This window comes from Lepisosteus oculatus, chromosome 29, assembly GCF_040954835.1.
Source record: "Lepisosteus oculatus isolate fLepOcu1 chromosome 29, fLepOcu1.hap2, whole genome shotgun sequence".
Classification (NCBI taxonomy): Eukaryota; Metazoa; Chordata; class Actinopteri; order Semionotiformes; family Lepisosteidae; genus Lepisosteus; species Lepisosteus oculatus.
Window position 1 is genome coordinate 1678762 of NC_090724.1, and position 18824 is coordinate 1697585.

General features: G+C 49.3%; 2 protein-coding genes across 5 annotated transcripts; one reads left to right on the forward strand and one right to left on the reverse strand.

The window, feature by feature from the left end:
• Positions 1-434: 434 nt before the first annotated feature.
• LOC102685769 (growth arrest and DNA damage-inducible protein GADD45 beta) lies at positions 435-2562 on the reverse strand. The gene is made up of 4 exons (XM_006639779.3): positions 2349-2562; positions 2066-2167; positions 1649-1871; positions 435-1310 (listed from the first exon to the last, which is right to left on the reverse strand). The coding sequence occupies exons 1-4, from the start codon at positions 2390-2392 to the stop codon at positions 1197-1199; spliced, it is 483 nt and encodes a 160-aa protein (XP_006639842.1). The 5' UTR covers positions 2393-2562; the 3' UTR covers positions 435-1196.
• Positions 2563-9190: 6628 nt separating this feature from the next.
• LOC102693848 (survival motor neuron protein 1-like) lies at positions 9191-18815 on the forward strand. 4 transcript variants are annotated; one of them, XM_015365816.2, is made up of 9 exons: positions 9191-9359; positions 9868-9939; positions 10023-10115; positions 10472-10639; positions 11224-11316; positions 13360-13530; positions 14273-14392; positions 14487-14572; positions 15167-15383. In XM_015365816.2, the coding sequence occupies exons 1-8, from the start codon at positions 9312-9314 to the stop codon at positions 14568-14570; spliced, it is 849 nt and encodes a 282-aa protein (XP_015221302.2). In that variant the 5' UTR covers positions 9191-9311; the 3' UTR covers positions 14571-14572; positions 15167-15383. The 4 variants fall into 4 exon arrangements, with proteins under 4 accessions (XP_015221302.2, XP_015221301.2, XP_015221299.2 ...); XM_015365815.2 differs by lacking the exon at positions 15167-15383 and adding an exon at positions 17616-18815 and having other exon boundaries at positions 9331-9423; XM_015365813.2 differs by having other exon boundaries at positions 9331-9423.
• Positions 18816-18824: the final 9 nt, after the last annotated feature.

The following is an 18824-nucleotide window of genomic DNA, read 5'->3' on the forward strand; positions in this document are numbered from 1 at the left end:
TTGTCCTTTCATTTCATAATTGTGGAACCTGCAAGTCTTTTGAAAAAGAAAATTTGCAACAGGATTAGAAATGCAACTTTGTGAGCGAGGTGCCCTTTTTGTACCCTGGGAACTATTCCAAACTGGAGCTCTGCTTCTGTAAGTGAGATCCAGCCTCACTTCAATGAGTTAGTGAATCTTTATTTTGTAGGCCAGAACAGCTCCTGAAGCATTAGGCTGTTCTGCAATAAGAGGATGAGCTTGAATTATAACACAAAGGGATAATAAATGTATGCTTATTGCACACTGCTACGAGTGCAATAGTTTGAAACACTGTTGGAGTTTACTGTGCAATGTTGAACCCCAAAACCCACCAATGGGGGTGCACCCCCACCCATTCTCCCCAGAAGAGCCACATCAGCATGAGAGCCAATAGAAAGAGACAAGAACTTCAATTTCCAATCCAAATAATTTATTTAAAAACAAAACAAGTGAAAACTGGCATTCGAAAACACGTTCATAAATAGAAAAATGAATATATTATTTCATCTCGACACTTCAATACATTCCAGACCCAGCTTGCACTGCTCATGTGAATGTCCCTCAACACCCACATCGCTGCGAAACCAGCGGGAGTGCTGGTGTGGGTTCTGACATGAGCTTTGAAAGTCACTTGCAGTCCGTGTACTGGGAAGCGGCTGAACCCGCTCTGCTCGCACACTCCCACAGGTTTCTTGTTTGCCGTCTCCTGCCGGTTTGCATGTTAGTCAGAGCGCCGTTCCTCTCCACCGTGTGTGTCCGGGGGATTTTTTGGGTTTGTGTCACGTCTCCCCTACTGCAACAGGCAAGGCAATCGTCACGACAGTCTAACCCCCCTCCCCTCCCGCCGCCGCCACCCCCTCGGCGCTGTGAAACTGGCAGGGTTGCCCGTCGCACCACGGCGCTGCTCCGCCGCCCTGCCCGCCGGCCCGCCGGGTTCCCCCTCGGCGTCCCCCGCCAGGGCTGTTCCGCTCTGCGGCGAGACCGCGGCCTCCGGGCCCGGCCCTGTCCCGTCCACTCTTTCCCAGCTCCTTTCCAACTGCTCGTTGCAAGCCGAGGGCCGTGCGGTTGTGTGTGTGTTGTTGAATACACCCTAACATTTTTTTAGTTATTTATTTCCTTCCTTCCCCCGAGAATGTCGCTGTTGTCCTCCGCTTCGGCTGGGGCGCCGGCGCCCCTCAGCGCTCCTGCAGCGCCAGGAAGGGGACCCACTGGTTCTGGCAGCGGCTCTCCTCGCAGTAGCTGCCGACGGCCTTGAGCGCCTGGCTCTTCCCGGAGTCGGTGTGCGGATTCTGGGAGGGGAGAAGGCGGATCATTAGCACGCTGGCCTGTATTCCCGAAACTGAAAGCACGGGGCCATGTGACGCGCGATACTGCCGAGCTGCCGGCTCGTCTCACGGGCGGCTCCGAGCAACCCCGGACCTCCCACCCCGTTTTGCATGCCCCCGAATTCGCTAAGAAATGCCGATTCTGGACCACGGGTGCCAGCTCTGAATGTTGCACCCGGACTGAAGAGACACATGCCCAGCATGCGAATGAGCACCGCGAATGAGCACCTCCTGCGTCTCAGCCACGACTGCTGGTCTGCTACCCCTCCCGCACCCCGGGCACAGCGCTGTAGGACACTTACAGTGACCAGGAGGCAGTGCAGGTCCCGCGGCTCGTTGGCGTTGCAGTCCGCGCCCGCCTCGCCCAGCACCTGCGCCAGCCTCTGCACGCCCGACACCCGCAGGATGTTGATGTCGTTGTCGCAGCAGAAGGCTTGGATCAGCGTGAAGTGGATCTGCAGGGCGATGTCGTCCTCGTCCTCTTCGTCCGTGGCCAGGATGCAGAGCACGACGCTGTCGGGGTCGCTGCGGGCGGAGGAGATACAGCGTTACTACACGGGCACCGGGCTCTGCAAACCGCCCCGCTCGCTAAGTTTCAGTTTGCACTCCTCTGCAACCTCCCTAACGCACAATACGGTGCAATAATACAAGACGTGGAAGCACAGACACCTCGACTCTTCATCACACGTACCCGGCCGATGAGATGAACGGATACTTACATGTTCATTAGCTTTGCAGACTCGTAGACCCCCACCGTGAGGCTGTCCTGTCTCTGAGCCGTCACCAGCAGCTCTTCCAAAGCTTGCGCCACGGTTTCCATCCTGCAAGAGAGAACAGGGAGCCGAGGTTAGGACTTGCTAAGCGCGATCCCAGCTGTTCAGAGCTCGCAGGAGCCGATGTGCAGCCCTACACAGTCAAAGAGAGACCCGGCTACAAGGTGCAGTCGCAAAGCACAGCGCTCAGGTGAGTGAAACTCAAAACTTCTTTAGAGCGTTTACTTACTTTTGGTCAGCGATACTGCATCCAACGACTTCTTCCAGAGTCATGTTGAAATATAAATTGTTGTAATCCACAATGTCCAGATAAACTCCAAAGTTAAAATCCCGTGTAACAAGGTACTCGCTGGCTGAGTAATCCAAACGTTGCAGCTCAGAGTCGTTGTAACCGAGTCCGATCGCCTGAGTTACAATAAACCGGTTTGTATATCCAAGTCCGCTCGCTTAGTTTCTGGGATATTCTCGGCGGCAGACGACTATATATTGTCTTTTCATGTGGGCGAGGCCGGGTCTGCAGCCCTTTGCTCTGATTGGCCAGAGGATTTCAAGAGCGAGCTCAGCCTTTGCAACCATTGGGCGGCCCGTACGAACGTATCGCTCTGAGCCCACGTGGGGCGCGATAGCCTCTCTCTCCCCCCCCCCCCTCAAAGAAATTCACCCGTGTTTGTTTGAATTTCGAATCCTCTGGAATTCCCGGACTGTTTCCTTACGCCGTTTTTCACTCGGGAACAAAAGTGAAAATAGTAGGAAAATAATTGCAGGAGCTTCGGTAAATAAAAGCACATCTGAAATGTCGGCTCACTGCAAGCTCTGTCGACAGCGAGGACCTGTTCGCTTGCATGAAACTTTTGAAAGGTGTTTGCAAAGCAATACAGTGATACTTTTCGGGGATTTGCGTGCTTCTGTACTGGCCCAGTGTCTCTTCTCTAGCAAGGGGACTGCAACACCAGACCCCACTCGGCTTATCTTATGATCGCGTCTTTTTTGGAAGCACCTGACTTTCCTCGTGTTAGGAGGGGGACTTTGCGCCTCATGCAGAACCGAGGACGCGTTGTGCAACTGACAGGGCAGCGTGACAGGATAAAACAGCCTCATCTGAGAATGTCATATGATTAACTTGTCGCGATCCGACTTCATGTATTATTCTAGATGTATCGGGGTGTTTTTTTTTTTTAACCTGCAGCATCCTCCAACGTTTAGTTTCCAGAAAGCAAGACCGGATTTCTAGATGTGTTACCTGGAATTTTCATAACCTGCGCGTCGTCGCGTCCGCATTCCTGTGAGGTTAATTGCGATTTCATGGACGAGGCGCAGAGACACGCACTACATTGTTGACGCTGTCTTCACTGGGCTTCAGTGTTCGCATACCTAATTTCTGTTGGTTTTTGTGGTGGCCCAACTTCCATAACAAAGTTATGAAAAATCACGATCGGTTTTTAATTTCAGTACAACAAAACAGGTTTAGTAAGCACACTAGGAAGAGTTGCAATGCTAGATGCAGACTGGTGTTCTCTTTGTGCTTTGCGATTGCTGTGTGCCGTGCACAGTAACTGTTGATAAGCAACTGTCCAAATCACACTGCAGCAACCCCGAGTTTTCAAATGAAAACCGGCTCCACGTTAACTTTGTTATCGGGGGGTCCCCCTAGTGGTCACAGGCAGTCACTGCAGGTACATGTTGTAACGCCTCGCAACTTTCATGAACTTTCCAGCATGAGGTAATTCCAGGGTAATAGCCCTCACAATTTATTTGCCCTTCTTCTGTTAAGTAACGTTTTGTGTTTTTTCGTGAGGCTTGCACACAAAAAAATAATTTTACTATTATTGGAAAGAAAAAAAATAATCTTTAAAATAAATTGACTGCAACAGTTTGCTGTGTGAAAGAGCAATTTGCAATGAAATGCAGTCAAAATGGTTGCTACGAATGATAACAGTAACAGATTAACGTGGCTAACATGCCCTGAGTTAACAACTGCTCCCCAGCACGGCAACTTGCTAACAGTCTGAACCGGATTGCGTGACGCTGCACTTTCGCGGCGGGGCTCAGTATCTCGGCCCGCGATCGCCCTCTGGTGGAAAGTGGGCGCATTTAGCCAACTGATAATTGAAGCCGTGCTGCCACCTGCCTGTCACTGTTTCCAGGCGAAAATGAGAAAATGCGTCTTTCTGAAGTGTCTCATAGGGTCAGTTGTATGTGTTTAATTGACTGTCGCATGAGTATGTTTTAAATGTAAGCGGTCATTTATTTTTCTCGTGATCTCTCATTTTTATTTCAATTCAAAAGACGCGGGTTTTAATTCATGGGTGAATTTCGCTGAAGGACTCAGAAGAAATAACCTTAACTGATGTCGAGATACTTCTGGAGCGCATGTGTTTGGAATAGCATAAGACGGTTGCCACGTACAGGGTAGGATGAGACGTAGCAAGGCATTCAATCGAGGTCAGCGGCTTCCTAAATCCATTTCTCAATGATGGCAAACTTGACGACTGAAGTGTCCACGATTTAAAGCGAGGCGCCTCTCGCCCTGGCTAGAGATCGTATTGGTAAAATCACATATTTCAATTGCGAGGCGCCACCGGAGCTGTTAACAGCCGGTTACAGCAAGCGCCCGACACATGTAAATGAAGAAACGGAAAGAAGTTCAAAGTTTTTCGTTCGGAAATCCAGGTTGATGTGCCAAGCGCCTGAGCGAGGTGTGAAACGGAGGAAGGCGCTTTCTTTTGTCAGAGTCGGAATTGCGAGGCTGCAGGTCGGTGCTTCAGGACAGAGTGTTCTGCTCGTGTTAGCAGGGCAGTGTTCACACACACACACACCTCAAACCGAGCCCGGGGCGAGCTTGGTCTTGCTCTTAACGGTGTTTGGACACAGTTGTTGTTGTTCTGTGTGTGTGTGAGAGGGAAGGACGTGTTTTTCATTCTCTGCGGAGACACGGACTGAAGGGGGCTGTGTGTGGGGGATGAGTCAGTCCGATCATGTAGTCATTAACCAGACAGAACGAGGAGTCGATCACGTCTGTTAGTCACCATCGCCATCAGCGCTGCCGACACCGTGGAGCTACTGACCCCCGAAACAAACAACACCGGCTCGGTGTCATGATGGAGTTAGCGCTCCTTAACTGTCCTGACTATAACCGGACGCGCCGACACACAAAAAACGACATTCTGCAGATTTATATCAAATATATATATATCTTCTGCAGATATATCCGTAAAGATGACCGTCACTCTACCGTAAGACGTCTACTTTAATCTGAGGAAGAGGTGAAAACAGGGTCGCAAATCATAGAATTTTATATATTGCTGTTGTAGTCGCATCAAAACGCTTTTAAATCTCGATTTTAACCAGAGGAGGGCATAGACAACAAATGATCCCATTTCCTGTACTCGTCTACCTGGGAATGTGGTCGGGGAGCGGGAGAGAAGTGTCCCGCGGAGGTGCGGTACCGAGTCAGACACTGGGGGTTCTCTCCGTGTCCCTCGAGACTGGCACAACTGCTTTAAATATTTCAGCACTTTGGTCTGACAAAATGGTATCGGTGCACGAAGGCTGCAGCTGGCCGGTACTCGCACGACAGTGCTCATACGAAGCCAACACGATCGCTTACTGTCCTGATCCCCTGACAGTGAATCTGCGCTCCTTCTGTCTGGGCGTCGATTTCACGCTACCGACATCAGTGCAACAGCGCTAGGTAATCCCCGATACCCACGGCTGCTCACCGGCTTCACTGGGACAAGGTAGTCTTTCACCTTGAAATTCACAAACACACGAGTGGTGGAAACAGTCAGGAGTGGGCGAGTTTCGGGTCTCCTTGTGCAAGTTGGTGCCTATTCTCACCCACGCACGGAAGAGAACGTACAAGAATAGCTCAATTGTACTGCCTCCCCCCACCAGAAGTAATTTGTAAAGGAACATGGAATTGCCCTGAACAAAAGAAACTATTTTAGCATTCGATGTAAAATGCAGTGTGCCATAGACATTTTTGTTAGGGCCCCTGTGATTCATAAGTCGCGGTCTGAAAGCTCTCTTTATAGATGTGAGTAAACGGCACAGCAAGTTGTGCTAAAAGCCCGACCTTCGACCTCTCCGATCACAGCTCAAACTTGCGCTCTCCCTGGAAATCATGGGATCGGGGAAAACTGCAAGCAGGTCTGCTTTCAGCCGTGGAGCTGATCTGGAGTTCCTCGAACACTTTGAAAGTGTGCTCTGAAGTTCTAAATGGCTAAAAACATTTTCTAAGAAAATAAACACTGATAAAACACTGATGATATTCACTGGCGTGGAGATAAAGTTCCGACCAACTAAGCAACTAGTAGGATCCACGGAGTAGCTAGAAGGTGCCAGTTGGAGGGACCAGGTGGATTTGAACCTGTGACCCCCTGTTTATAGTGCCCTTCCCGAACTCCTGGTGGTTAGAAAATGAGAGCTTCTGGAGAAAAAAACAAACCTGGACCAGGAAATAGCAGGAAATACCCTAAAAGGTGACTGGAATCAGATGAGCTGGGCTGCTTTTCCGATTCCTCAATGTGAGGTTTGTTCACCTTGCCTGTGTCCTGGGCACAGGAGGAGTGTTCGTCGGGGAGCTGCAGTGAGCCAAGCGAGGGGAACAGAAGGAGCTGGCCTGTCAGCACACAGCTGCAGCTCACACAAGGTACCACAAGCCTTCTGACAGAAGACATTTCCTTTCTCCTTTTGCCCCAACGAAAGACACGAGGGCGAAAGACACTGGGCCTTGGTGCTTACCTGGAAGTCTGCTGCCTGTTGGTCCCGGAGTTTCACCCAGTGGTTTGTCAGAAGACCTCCCAGGGGGCAGCTTGTGTGCTCTGCCCAGGCAGCTCGCTTCTGATACCCACAGCGCTTCCTGAAAGGTACTTTAGCCCCTGCTTCCTATCCCAGAAACCCTGCTGAGGGATTACCAGCTATGTCTTTCATTGGCTGAATCAGAAACCGGCCAATCGGGTTGTATCTGGCCTTTGCCCCTTGTCTGAGTGAGGCCCTGGTCTCCAATCCACACACGTGGCTCCGGTGCCCTCTTGCTGTGCGGACCTGCTCGTTTACATGAGACAGGCTGGCTCAGGGACACTGTGATGGGCCATTAGACCTTAATCTCAGGATTGGCTGGCACCTGCTGCAAAGGTCGTTATCACCCATCCCTCAACTCTCGGCCTCTGGTGTGGAGTGTTCAAATGGGACCGAGCCTTAAGGCGCTCCTTTTGTCCTTTCGGATCGCTTCTCTGCACGTTTCACTGATAGCTCAGGGGACAAGTGCACAGCAGAACACACCTCAGTTTCTAAAAGCGCTCTGCTTTGCACATGCATGCGAGCAATTTAGATAAAAAACAACTCTTGAACAAGTGATTCAGGATGGCATTGACAGAGGTTTCGGCGGTAAGCTCACACGCCCAGTTCTCTTGAGCTTGGATCTGAGAGATGTAAAGATGCCTGCCCAGCATCAGTCAGAGACTTAGTCCACAGCCAAATTTGGACGAAAACATCAGATTAATGCTAATTGGGATAATAATAATGGCAAGTCTCTGCCCTTAGATTATTTTTTTTGTGTTGAATCCTAAAATGGGGAGAGCATTATCATCCTATTTAGCTCACCAGCCAAATCTTTCCTGTAGACCCTCTTCAATGATAAGGTCTGGAACCGCCACCAGGTGCAATATTTCCCAAAACGCACCATCGCGCCACTCCTACATCGGTGGTGACAAGAGAACCGTGTTTATTTCTCTCTTTTTCAGTAGCTGTTCCTGTGCCGCCAGCCTCGTCTCCGTGGCCATGACCAGCCTGGGGCCGCACTGGGTGATGCTGTCTTCCTACACGCCTGCAGGGTGCCGTCAGGCGCGGGGCTAATCCGGTACTCAACGCGCAAAAAATAGACGGTCTAATCTTAGCCGTCGAACAGAAATAGCTTTTTTGCCGAGTCAACAAGCCCAAGATAGAATGTCGCCAAAAAAAAAAAACACACAGGCACACACAAAACTGGAAAACTGACTTTCTTTTTGTACTGCCCTCCTCGCTTGGCTCCCTGGCAGCCCCGGGCTGCTGGTTTCTGGGCCAATGCCTGCATGTCCAGAGCGCACTGCCGGCTCTCCGGCACGGACACTCCGAGACCGAGGAAGCGAGCGTCTGTTTTCGCTCACAGGCTGGTCTCTTACGAATGAAACACCACCTGACCGTTGCCGACTTGCCGACTCCGTTCGGCGGTTGACCGGGCAGGACGGCACGATAACGCCAAGAGCGCCAGCCTCGGGCACCCAAAAAAAGCATCAGTACCTCTAAGAACAGGGGATAATATTCAAATAATGCTTTACTGATGATGGCGTTTGGGACACTATACTGTAAAAAAAAGGCTCCGTCCTTCGGAAGAGACGTAAAACCGAGGTCCTGACTTTCTGTGGTCATCAAGAATCCCCATTACCTGTAAAGCGCTTTGAGTGGAGTGTCCAGTGTAATGCTTTACATTAAAATCGGATCAGTAATTAGCTACTACCAGTATTTATAATACTGGTACGTAAAATAATACGGTGAGCTGTTAGAGTGATCAACACGTCATTATTACCCCTCTCGAACTTCGGTTAATAACTTCCGTTTAACCTTTAGAACCCTGGAAAACGTCTGTCGATACACTTGAGGACTAAATATGTGTATTCTAGAAGGCCTCATAGCCTTGTTTGTTCAAGGTCAATAGTATAATAAGAGTAAAAAGCATCAGAATATAGTACAATTCTTGACATATTTGCGAGGTCGCGCTTTGTTTTAAAAACATTTAGTTGCAATTTGCAATAATTATATTTCTGTAGTTAATGCGCCTGTCTCTACCTGCACAATGTTAATAGTTCGATTAATGTAACTGTAAACTCACAAAAAAAGATGGAAGGAAAAAAAGCTGAACATTTTAAGTATATCTACTTACATGCGAACTATTCGTTTAAAAGAAACAGTTGAAATTAAAATAATGTGTTTGATTAGTCCTTCTGCCCACAAGGGGTCGATATTGCACCACGGTAGAGGTCTAAATGTCCAAGTTCTCTTGAGAACTACATCTCCCATTATGCCCCGCTACCTATCAGCCCACGTGTTGTCGTGCGTTCTCCGAAGACGCTAACAGGAGTGTACTGTTGGAAGTAAAGATGGCTATCTTTTATTTTGTGTAGTACAGATTGCCTTTATTAGTATATGTTTTGAAATGGCTGAATGCCACGGAGAAATAGTGTATCTAAGAAGCGGTAACAATGTGAGTTTTCATGTTTGGTTTAGCATTTTTTGTGCTGTTACACTTTACGATACTTAGCAATAGTGTAAGTATTTTCAATTTACGGATGAAAGATGTGGATTAAATGAAGGTGTCCTGCAGTTTGATTACTGACCCCAACGCGCTTACAGTGTCTTGACACATTGCGTTTTGACCGGATAACGTTTCGTCAGACATTGCACCGTTGTCTGTTTTATTAAAATTAAAATTCGAATTTGGACGAAGTAAACTGGAGTTGTTATAAGAGGTTGTTCTGTGGTGTTTATACTCTTCCAGAAATGTGCGAATTGCAAATGAAAAACTTAAATAATCTTCAATTAAGCAAAGTCAGGTCCTTTAATATTCTAATGTTGGGAGCAAACCCCGCAAGGACGGATATACTCTATTTCCTATAGATGTATCTGGCTCCAGCGCGGACTACGGGTCGAGCGTCAGTTCCAAACTCTTTTGGTCTGACGGATATTCAGGCTGGGTTTCTTTTCCTCTGCAGACGAGCGAGTCTGTGGGAGAGGACGATTCGGCCTTGATTAAAGCTTACGAGAAGGCGGTGAGGTCGTTTCGGGTGAGTCTGACGCGACGCCGGATCGCTCTGCCGACCTATCCCTGCGACTGCTCCCTGATGCCCGTCTTCCCCCTGTCTCCTAGGAGCCGGAAGCGGGAGAGGCCCCTGGGCGGGAGGGCGAGGGGGGCCCGGAGTCCGATGGAGTCGGGGGGAGCGCAGAGCATATGAGCGCACAGGTACAGCTGCACCCAGGGTTTGGGTGTCCCCAGCAGGTGCGCTGCTGCCCCAGCCGGCGCGCAGTCTCCTGCAGGAGCGGAGGAGCCGGGGGAGGCGTCAGCTGGCACCTCGAGCCTGAAAGGCCACTGAAAACACAAAATGATTGGCGTTGCCTATTTTTTGTGAAAATGTCCAGAATGACTCAGTCATGCTGTGCAATCACAGCTGACTGGGTCTTGGGAAGGCTGGGCTTATTTCCTGTTGATCACTAGCCTCGGACAGACAGTCGTTTGAGGGGTGCAGTGGGGGTACCAGTCTCCTCCGGGGCACCCTGGAGCAGCGCTCGGCCTCAGCCTGCCTCCCTCTCTTCGCCCAGTGGCAGGTGGGGTCCCGGTGCCGGGCGGTGTGGTCGGGCGACGGGCTGGTGTACCCCGCGGTGCTGCGCTCGGTGGCGGGCGGGCGCGGCCTGCTGCGGTTCGAGGGCTACGGCAACGAGGAGGAGGTGGATCTGGACGCCCTCCTGCCCTGCGAGACGCACACACAGGTGGGCTGCCAGGGGGGGGTGAGACTGGGGGCCTGCAGGGCAGGGGACCGCATGAGCCTCCTGTGCACGAGTGGGAACAGTTTTACCTTCTGTACCAGACGGAGGATTTTAGAGAAGTTTGGGGATTCATTCTAGATATTCCCTCCCCTAAACTGTTTTATTTTTGGACCAGCGATGGCCGCTTGTAATTCCCAGTGGGAGTGCAGCTCTAAGCAATGGGTCTTCCTGGGTGAGTCCTGAAAGGGTGTTTTCAGTCTTCCTGTAGCGATGTTTGATGTTTCTGTCTACCACTTAGCAACGTTCCTGAAAAAGGCAATTTAAAGAACATCCATCCATTTTCTAAACAGTTTTCCAATTCAGGGTCACAGGAGAGCTGGCCAGTTTTCCCAGAAGCCAATTAACTTCACATTGTCTTTTCCCTTTGGGCGGAAACAGGAACAGCTAGAGGAAACCCACATGGACATGCAAACTCCACACAGACTGCTCCCCAGGAATTGAACCTGGCAGCTATGCGGCACTGTGTAAAGAACGTTTCGAACAAAACCCCTTTTGAAGTGTTTCTTAACCCCAGCACTTCTCCCCAGGGCTCGGAGGAAGAAGAGGACAGGACTCGCCCGGAGCTGCTGGACGCTGGCAGGAAGGGCAAGAAAGACCCACCTGACAGGCAGCAGCGAGAGGTCAGTCTTGCGGTCAGAGTGCTGTGGGACTCTTCATCCTCTGCTGCAGGCCCACCACTGTCGCCCCCCGCCCTACCCACTGTGTGACAGCGACAGTCAGACTCTCGTCCACAGAACGACAAGTGTTCTCAGCATTTCATCACACTAGTTTGCTGTGTGTCGGAGCCCTGTATGGTGTATGTACATCAGTGTGGAGGGATTTGATCAGGAAGAGGGGCGTGAATGCACAGCTTGCAGATTAACAGTTCCACTCAGCGACCCAGTGAGGATTAGCTGCAGAGGCTCACAGGATGATAAAGTGCTTTAAAAGGTTAGAAAGAACAGAATAGTCATCAATGAAAGCTGACGGCTCGGATTACAGAATGGTAATGATAATGGTGTTTATTTTTGGAATGTAGATGTTGCAAGTGGAGGTGTGTGTGTAGGTGTGTGTGTGTGTGGACTGTCCAGCTTGTATCCCACCTCGGGCCCAGTGCCCTCTGGGATCGGTATTGGAAGAAGTGGTAAGTAATTGGATCGATGGATGGACAGTGTAGGTGTGGAAATCAAATGACATGTATTTTGCCCAGAGAGTTTGATAGTTGAGAAGAAAAGGTGAGGGAGAATTCCCACTGGACGTACTGTACTTGCAGAGCTGTCCTGTGTTGCCGTAGTATAGCTGTGTTGGCCACCAGGGAGCAGAGTTTAGCCCTTTTCACTCAATATCAAACTGGAGACACTGGTCTCTCTTGTCCTAGTGTGTTAAAAAAGATAGTTAGATCTTGGTAGATCATTATTGTCATGTTTTCCTTTCATCGAGTAATTGTTTTTAATGTAATATTCATAATCATTCTTAAGTGCATGGATTCATGAATCTGAAATACTTTAGTCAGAAGCTACCCCCACTGCCAGAGCCTGGAAAGGAATAAGTAAAGGTTACTTCAGCACTGAAACGTTACAAGGGAGGGACAGGGCTGAGGGGGTTTGGTTACTGGCTTTATCAGCCATAGCGGGGGTTCTTGTTTCATACTCCCACAACCCTTTGCGTAAAGAGCTGCCTTTTCTCTACTTTAAGTGCACATCCAAGCAGGCCCTCTGTTGATCAACCCCATTGATGACTAATGTTAATCAAGACGGCTCGAAAACTGTATCTTTTGTTTCATTTTTCAATTCATTTGTGGAATCAGTCTCTGCTTCAGTTTAATTTATTGTATTTATTCTGGCTCTGGACCCACAGCATCAAAAAATGGACAACAGACAATGTCCTTTTGTGGAGACCTGCACTCAGATCCATGCAGGGTCTTCATTGTCAGCCTTGCCTCAGCAGTGGAATGGAAACTCCTTTCGCCATTCACTGGGCGAAGAGCGAGAGTTAGTTCTGTTGTTCCCTGGCTTTGCTGCTTGCAATATCACCAAGGAGAAACGATTATTTCAGTTGCCATCTTGCTGTATCCAGTACATATGCATCCTGGAGTACGGCACATGAGGCTGTGCAAACCTCTGGAAAGGATGGCTTCGTTTTGTGTGTTGTCAGTCTTGTGAAATCAGGCGTGACACTGCTGCTTTTTATATTCGCTCTGATTAAGTCTATTTCCTGCACCATGGTGACTGACTTTCATCATGCACCTTAACCCGCTCTGTCCATTCATTTGTATGAGGCTGTGCAAATCATGTCCCCATTCATCAAAAATATAGCAACGCGTTAAAATTGTTGATAAAATGTTAATCCGTCTTGCGGCATCACAGCAGGGGGGGAGCAGGAGAGAAGTGGCTGTGTTTCTGGGCCAGGACAGCAGCTGTGCTTGAAGAGTGGCCCAGGAGGCCTGGGATCGTCTGTGTTTAGCTGCTGTTACGAAGCCGAAGGTGGAAGAAGAGCGCGGAATTTATCTTCGGACACACGATAACGGGGGGTTTTGTTTTTGAACAGTTGCAGCTGCTTTTGCCTGGGCAGTTCTTTAGCATTTTGGTTCTGACTTCTGACTGAACCTCCCATAAATTCCTAGATCTCGGGATGTTGTCTTCCTGGATGACCCCACCCCTCTGATTGTGTGCGCGTGATTTTAGGACGCTGAGGAAGACCACGTAAGCAGCAGCACCGAGCCACCAAAAGCAGCGAAGGAGAGGGAGAAGGACAGGGCCAGGGCCTTCCGGGGAGAGAGCCGGGATCGTGCTCATCCCAGGAGCAGCCAGCCCTTCCTCTTCCCTCCTGCTCCTCCGGGGCATGATGGCTCCATGGTGAGTCCCACTGGGTTGGGCAGATGTGACATCGTTTTGTGACCTTTTCATTGAGCGGACGGCTGTTTCTCTTCTTTCCGCTGGTATCACTGGAGCAGAATCCTTTGTTCATTTGGAAATGACGGTGTTCTTAACGAGGTAGTAATCTGCCGTTGTCACCCAGCTAATGACTTTAAGGAACTTGCTGTACGGACCCTAAGTCCTGCAGGTCTCACTGTAGCCTAGCGTCCTGTTTATTGACTGGGCAGAGTGAGTTTCAGCTCACCTTGAAGTGGTTTGTCTTAAATCCCCTCACAGGTCAGAGGCCCATGTCTGAACCATCAGCTTCATAACATTTCAAAACATGTCCGCATTGTTCAGTGTGACCCAGCCAGCTGTCAGAAATAGGTGGGGGAAAAAATAAAACAATTGCTCCAGTTATACAATTAAAGAATTGTAAGGGTCAAAGAAAAAAAGAACCGTTTAACTGAATACAAGCAACAGTAGATGGGTGATACTGCAGGGCATGTGTGAGCAACACGCTCAGAAATTACCCCCCATCCCTGCTGTGCACAGGAAGCTGTTCATGAGGACATGTTGGTTTCATTGTGCCTAGAAGCCTTTAGTCGGCATGTCAGCCTCCCTGGTCTGTGTAGCGGAGCTGACTTCAAGGAGAGTTGTGCCAGGGTGTGCCCGTCCCTGCCTGGCTGTGGCTCACCCGTCCAAAAGGGGGCGCTCCTCATTTTCTCCCCTGTGCCGGCAGGCTTTCCTGCCCCCACCCCCTCCCTGGGCGAGAGCCGAGGCCGCGGACGAGGACCTGGGGGCTCTCTCCAGCCTGCTCCTGTCCTGGTACCTGTGTGGCTACCACACTGGCAGCTACATGGTAAGAGACCCGGGTTCGGGGGCGCCGTGGATGTGGGCGCCAGCTGTAGCCCGTCCTGGTTGGGGTGACTGTTTCCCTCTCTTGCTGCGAGCAGGCCTCGAGACAGACACGGACAGCGGCAGGGAGAAAGCCCGCGAGGCCCAAGGCCACATGGAGGCAGGGCAAGCCCACTCAGTAGAGGTACGTTCGCCTGCTGCTGCAGTCTGAGCACAGCCTGCCGCAGGCAGAGCAGAAGCCCGTGCTTCACCTGGGCCCTTCAGGGCTCCACCAGAGGGGCACCCCGCAGTGGGCGAGCTGGGCCCCAAGACCAGAGGTCAGTGATCCAAAGTGGCCTGCAAGCTCTTGGGCAACCAGACGCAACAGACGTAGGCGCGGCCGTCATATTTCGGGATGTATCACGACCGTTTTGTGTCACGGGCAGTGTAGTTTTCCGCGAGGTTTGTTGAGGTATGTCTCAGGACTGCCTTTACCTGAATGATGGTTTTTACATTGTTACACCATGTATCATGCAGGGTCATGCAGGACATCGAATAGTCTGTTCTTCTTGTCTGGTAATGTGCATTGTATTCATGAGCAAGTGTTGGCATCAAACGCTGCAGACTGTGACTTCTCCCTGTGTCGGACCAGTATTTACATCGCCTTGTGGCTCTAAATGTGTAATATCTACTGCTGTTGGTCTGAATTCATGACTGAGCCTTGGGTAATAAGCAAGTATTTTTTGTGTAACTTGTTTTAAGTATGCTAACCCAATGCATGGAATGTTCTGCATTCCAGCTGAGTCTTTCCTAATCTGACAGGTCCCAGGGAGAGCCCGGTATCGGACATGTCAGTGTTACTGAGATGCACTGAGGATTCATACTGGATACGAGCCTTCCCACATCACCTAAAAATAGCCTTAAAGTGTAGTAATACATCTGCCTACAAATGTGTTCTCAGTGTCCTGATAAACCTTGGCTGCATCCACATTAAATAAAAGCAATATAATGTTTAATTTGTTTCACTAGCAAGCTTTTATCGTCAGCGTTTCTGAAGAAAGGTAAGAAGATAAATATGCTCTTTCAAAAATGGCTAAATGGAGAACTCAATTTTTCCTTCCGGGAAAGTTTGTAAAGTAACATAAGTTGGTCTCTAAGCTCTAAATTCATTAAGCATAAAAATGTATATTTTTGAGTAACAGGGCCTTTTAAGAATCCAAATAAAGAATGAGTCACTTTTGCTGCACACGGGACATACAGTAATTGACTTGCATGGGTGTTTGCGTTAATGTGATGTGATGGGACTCCAGCTCCATTTACTTCTGTGCTCTGCAGTCCCTTCCTGGAGTCTGATGTCAAAGGCCAATTGCTTTTCCAGAGATCAGGTCAAGTGTTCCTTTACCCCTGTTCCTCCTTTCTCTCCTGGCTAACTGAGTGTAAATATTTAACCGGCTGTAATTATAAGCAGGTGAAAATCTTCTCCGCTATCTGCAAAGGAAGTAATTGCTGAATACAGACTGGTGCTGAAAGACAGTCCCCGGGGGCCGTCAGTCCTCAGATCTGATTAAGACCTGTATCGATCGCAGCTGTGCTCAGACTGTCCTCTCACTTTCTGGCTAGACCAGAGTCCTGGAAGGATTGACTCAGAATTCAGACATTTTACTTTAGGATCAGCCAAGATTAAGTTCAAAACAGCCAATGTATTTCGTTTTGGGTTTTTATTTTTGTATAGATTACAACTTTAACTTGCTAGTGTTGCTGTATGCTGCTGTAAACAAATAAAGAGCGTTGTCAGGCAGAATATACCCTAGACAGGACCAGTCCATCGCAGGGCACATAGAGACACAGACACATCCCACACAGATATCAGATACCAGATATCAAGACTTTGCAGTTCCCTGAGCCTTCCAGTGACGCCCCTTTCTGTTGAATTTCAAATAACGTCCACACGTTTGTTTTAAAGAGAATCTTTAAAAACTTAAATGCTCACACGGGACAGTTCTTGGGGGTAATGGAAGACAGCATATTTTAGTCTTTTTTTTCCCCTTGTAGTTTTTGCTGACATTTGACTGCTCTAGTGCAGCAGCCTCAATGCTCTTGCATCTTGGCTTCAGTCCCAGGCTGGGGTGCCCTCTGTGTGGACCCTGCATGTTCTCACCGGGTCTGCTGGGGTTTTCTCAAGGCAGCTCCCAGAGCCAGGCTGAGTGTGTCCGAATGGGACCCGTGCTGTCCAGGGGTGGGGGCCATGTGGTGCCCAGTCCTTCAGGGCTAGGCTCTGGCTTGCTGGATCTCTATGGACATGGAGAGTTTTGTGGCTTTTCAAATACATAAAACCATGGGCAAACGCCCTTCTATAGTGTTAACCAAACAAAGTTTGAAAAACAATGTACTGTGATTAAACAGTCACACGTTACACTCTTATCCAGCCTCACTTATTTTGAGCAAATTGCAGTGTGAAGTTGCAGGGTCATGTGTGGAGTCTGCCTGACCTTATCGTTGACGAGAATTAAAAACTAAGGTGATTCCTCATGGGCTTGATTTCATGGTAGAGGTGCTTTTAGAAAGTAGCTCATCATGTCTTTGATTCTCTTTGCAAGGTTCTGTCTTTGCCGTCTGGATATTAGCTGAGATTCAATCTAGCAGCTGGCTGAAGGAAAGACAGTCTTGCTTGTTTCAGTCACACAGAGCCACACACTTAACAGAAAGCGAGAAAAGAGCCAATAGAAGCTAATTATTACTTGCCTACTCATGGAAAGGGTTTGGGATTTTCCTTTCTGTGTAGAAAATGTGATTTCAGTCTCTGGAGACTTAAAGGTCTTCTTTTAACCCTAATTGGTTAGGAAAAAGGAAGAGAAGGCTGTTCGTATCGGGTCAGCCAGGCCACGCCTGTGTTCTGGACTGGCGTGCTAATGAACCCCATTCTGATCAAGCGCGCTGATAAATTGCCTTGTTAGGCCACTGTGACATTTTGTCCTGTTCGTAGAAAAGCCCTTTTCAATTAGACTGGGGAGTCCCTCCTCAGGGGCTCGGGCTGAACTGCGTGCACCAGGGCCCTCGAACGATTTTCTTCTCTCGCTGCTTGTGGGCCGCACACGCAGGGCTCGAGGTTTCTTGTTCTGGAGTTCTTGGAGGACAGGTGTCTTGAAATGTCAGCGTCTGTGTGATTAAAATAAAAAAGAACAGTTTTTGCCTTTTGCAGAGTTTTGAATCCTGTTTTTTTTTTGCTTCCTTCCTCCCTTTGAGCTCAGCTGTGCTCTGCTCCAGCACTGCCCCTGCCTTCCTCGGGACGATCGCCCACTTGCCTGTGGTTTCCACTTGTGTCCCCTGCTTCCCGTTTCACCGTCGATTCTATAAAGAAGCCCGTCGTATCGTCCTTGCCACTGACAGATTCCACCAGACACTTTCAGAGACTTCTAAGCTACAGTGCACTTGATTGCATTTTCTTCTTACAGAAGGCGAATTATGGCGGACATCACAGTCAAACTGAACCGTTTGAGGATGAATGAACAAGGTTCTAGGTTTATAATGTACCGACATCACACACGAGTTGTCAGTTTCGACGGCAGGCCTGAAGGATCTGCAATGGGCACGAGGCAGGGTGCACCCTGGGTGGGACGCCAGTGCATTGCAGGGCACACAGACACGCTCACTTTAGAACCAGTTTCCCCAGAAGCCAATTAACCTACCAGAATGTTTTTTGACGGTGAGGGTAAAACAGAGCACCCTGTGAACATGTGGAGAACATGCAGACTCCACACGGACAGCACCCCAGGTCTGGAAATCGAACCCAGGGCCCCAGCGCCACAGTCCAACACTTCTTACCACTGTCACCACTTATTCATTAATAATTTATCATCAGTCCTTCCAGTCATCAGACTGGGGCATTGGCTTGGACGTTCTGGTCCGGAAAGAAGAAAGAAGAGCGCCACCTGTTGGTCCACCAGTACTATTTGCAGCAGCAGCCTGCCTTACCTGCCAGGTCCCCTAGTCCAGCCCGGCCAGGTCCTTGCGCAGCTTCTGAGACCTGACGGCACCTCGGCAAGGCACACGCACCTGCCACCAGCTTACTGGCGCAGAATTGCTCCTCTAGCTAAACCAGACGCCTGCCTGTTCATGTGCCCGCTGAGGACCACTTGTTCACGTTTCTGGACTGGTCATCAAAAATAAAAATAAAAAAAAAACACCCGAAAAGAACCAAATTGTCTCTTCCCAGATTTCAGACCTGTTCTCTTTGCATCATCAATCTGAAGTTTGCGAAGGGAGATTTCTTGCCAAAGTAATCAGCACGGAACTTTTTTTTTTTAATGGGAAAAGTTTGATGCATTTATAAAAAAAAAAAAAGACATTAAAGGAGTTTTCGCCGGGGGGCGGGCGGGGAGTTTGGGCCGTGTCAGACAAGAGTGAGGAAGGGAAATCAATACCCCAATCACGCCTCTCGGGACCGGGGTGTAAATATT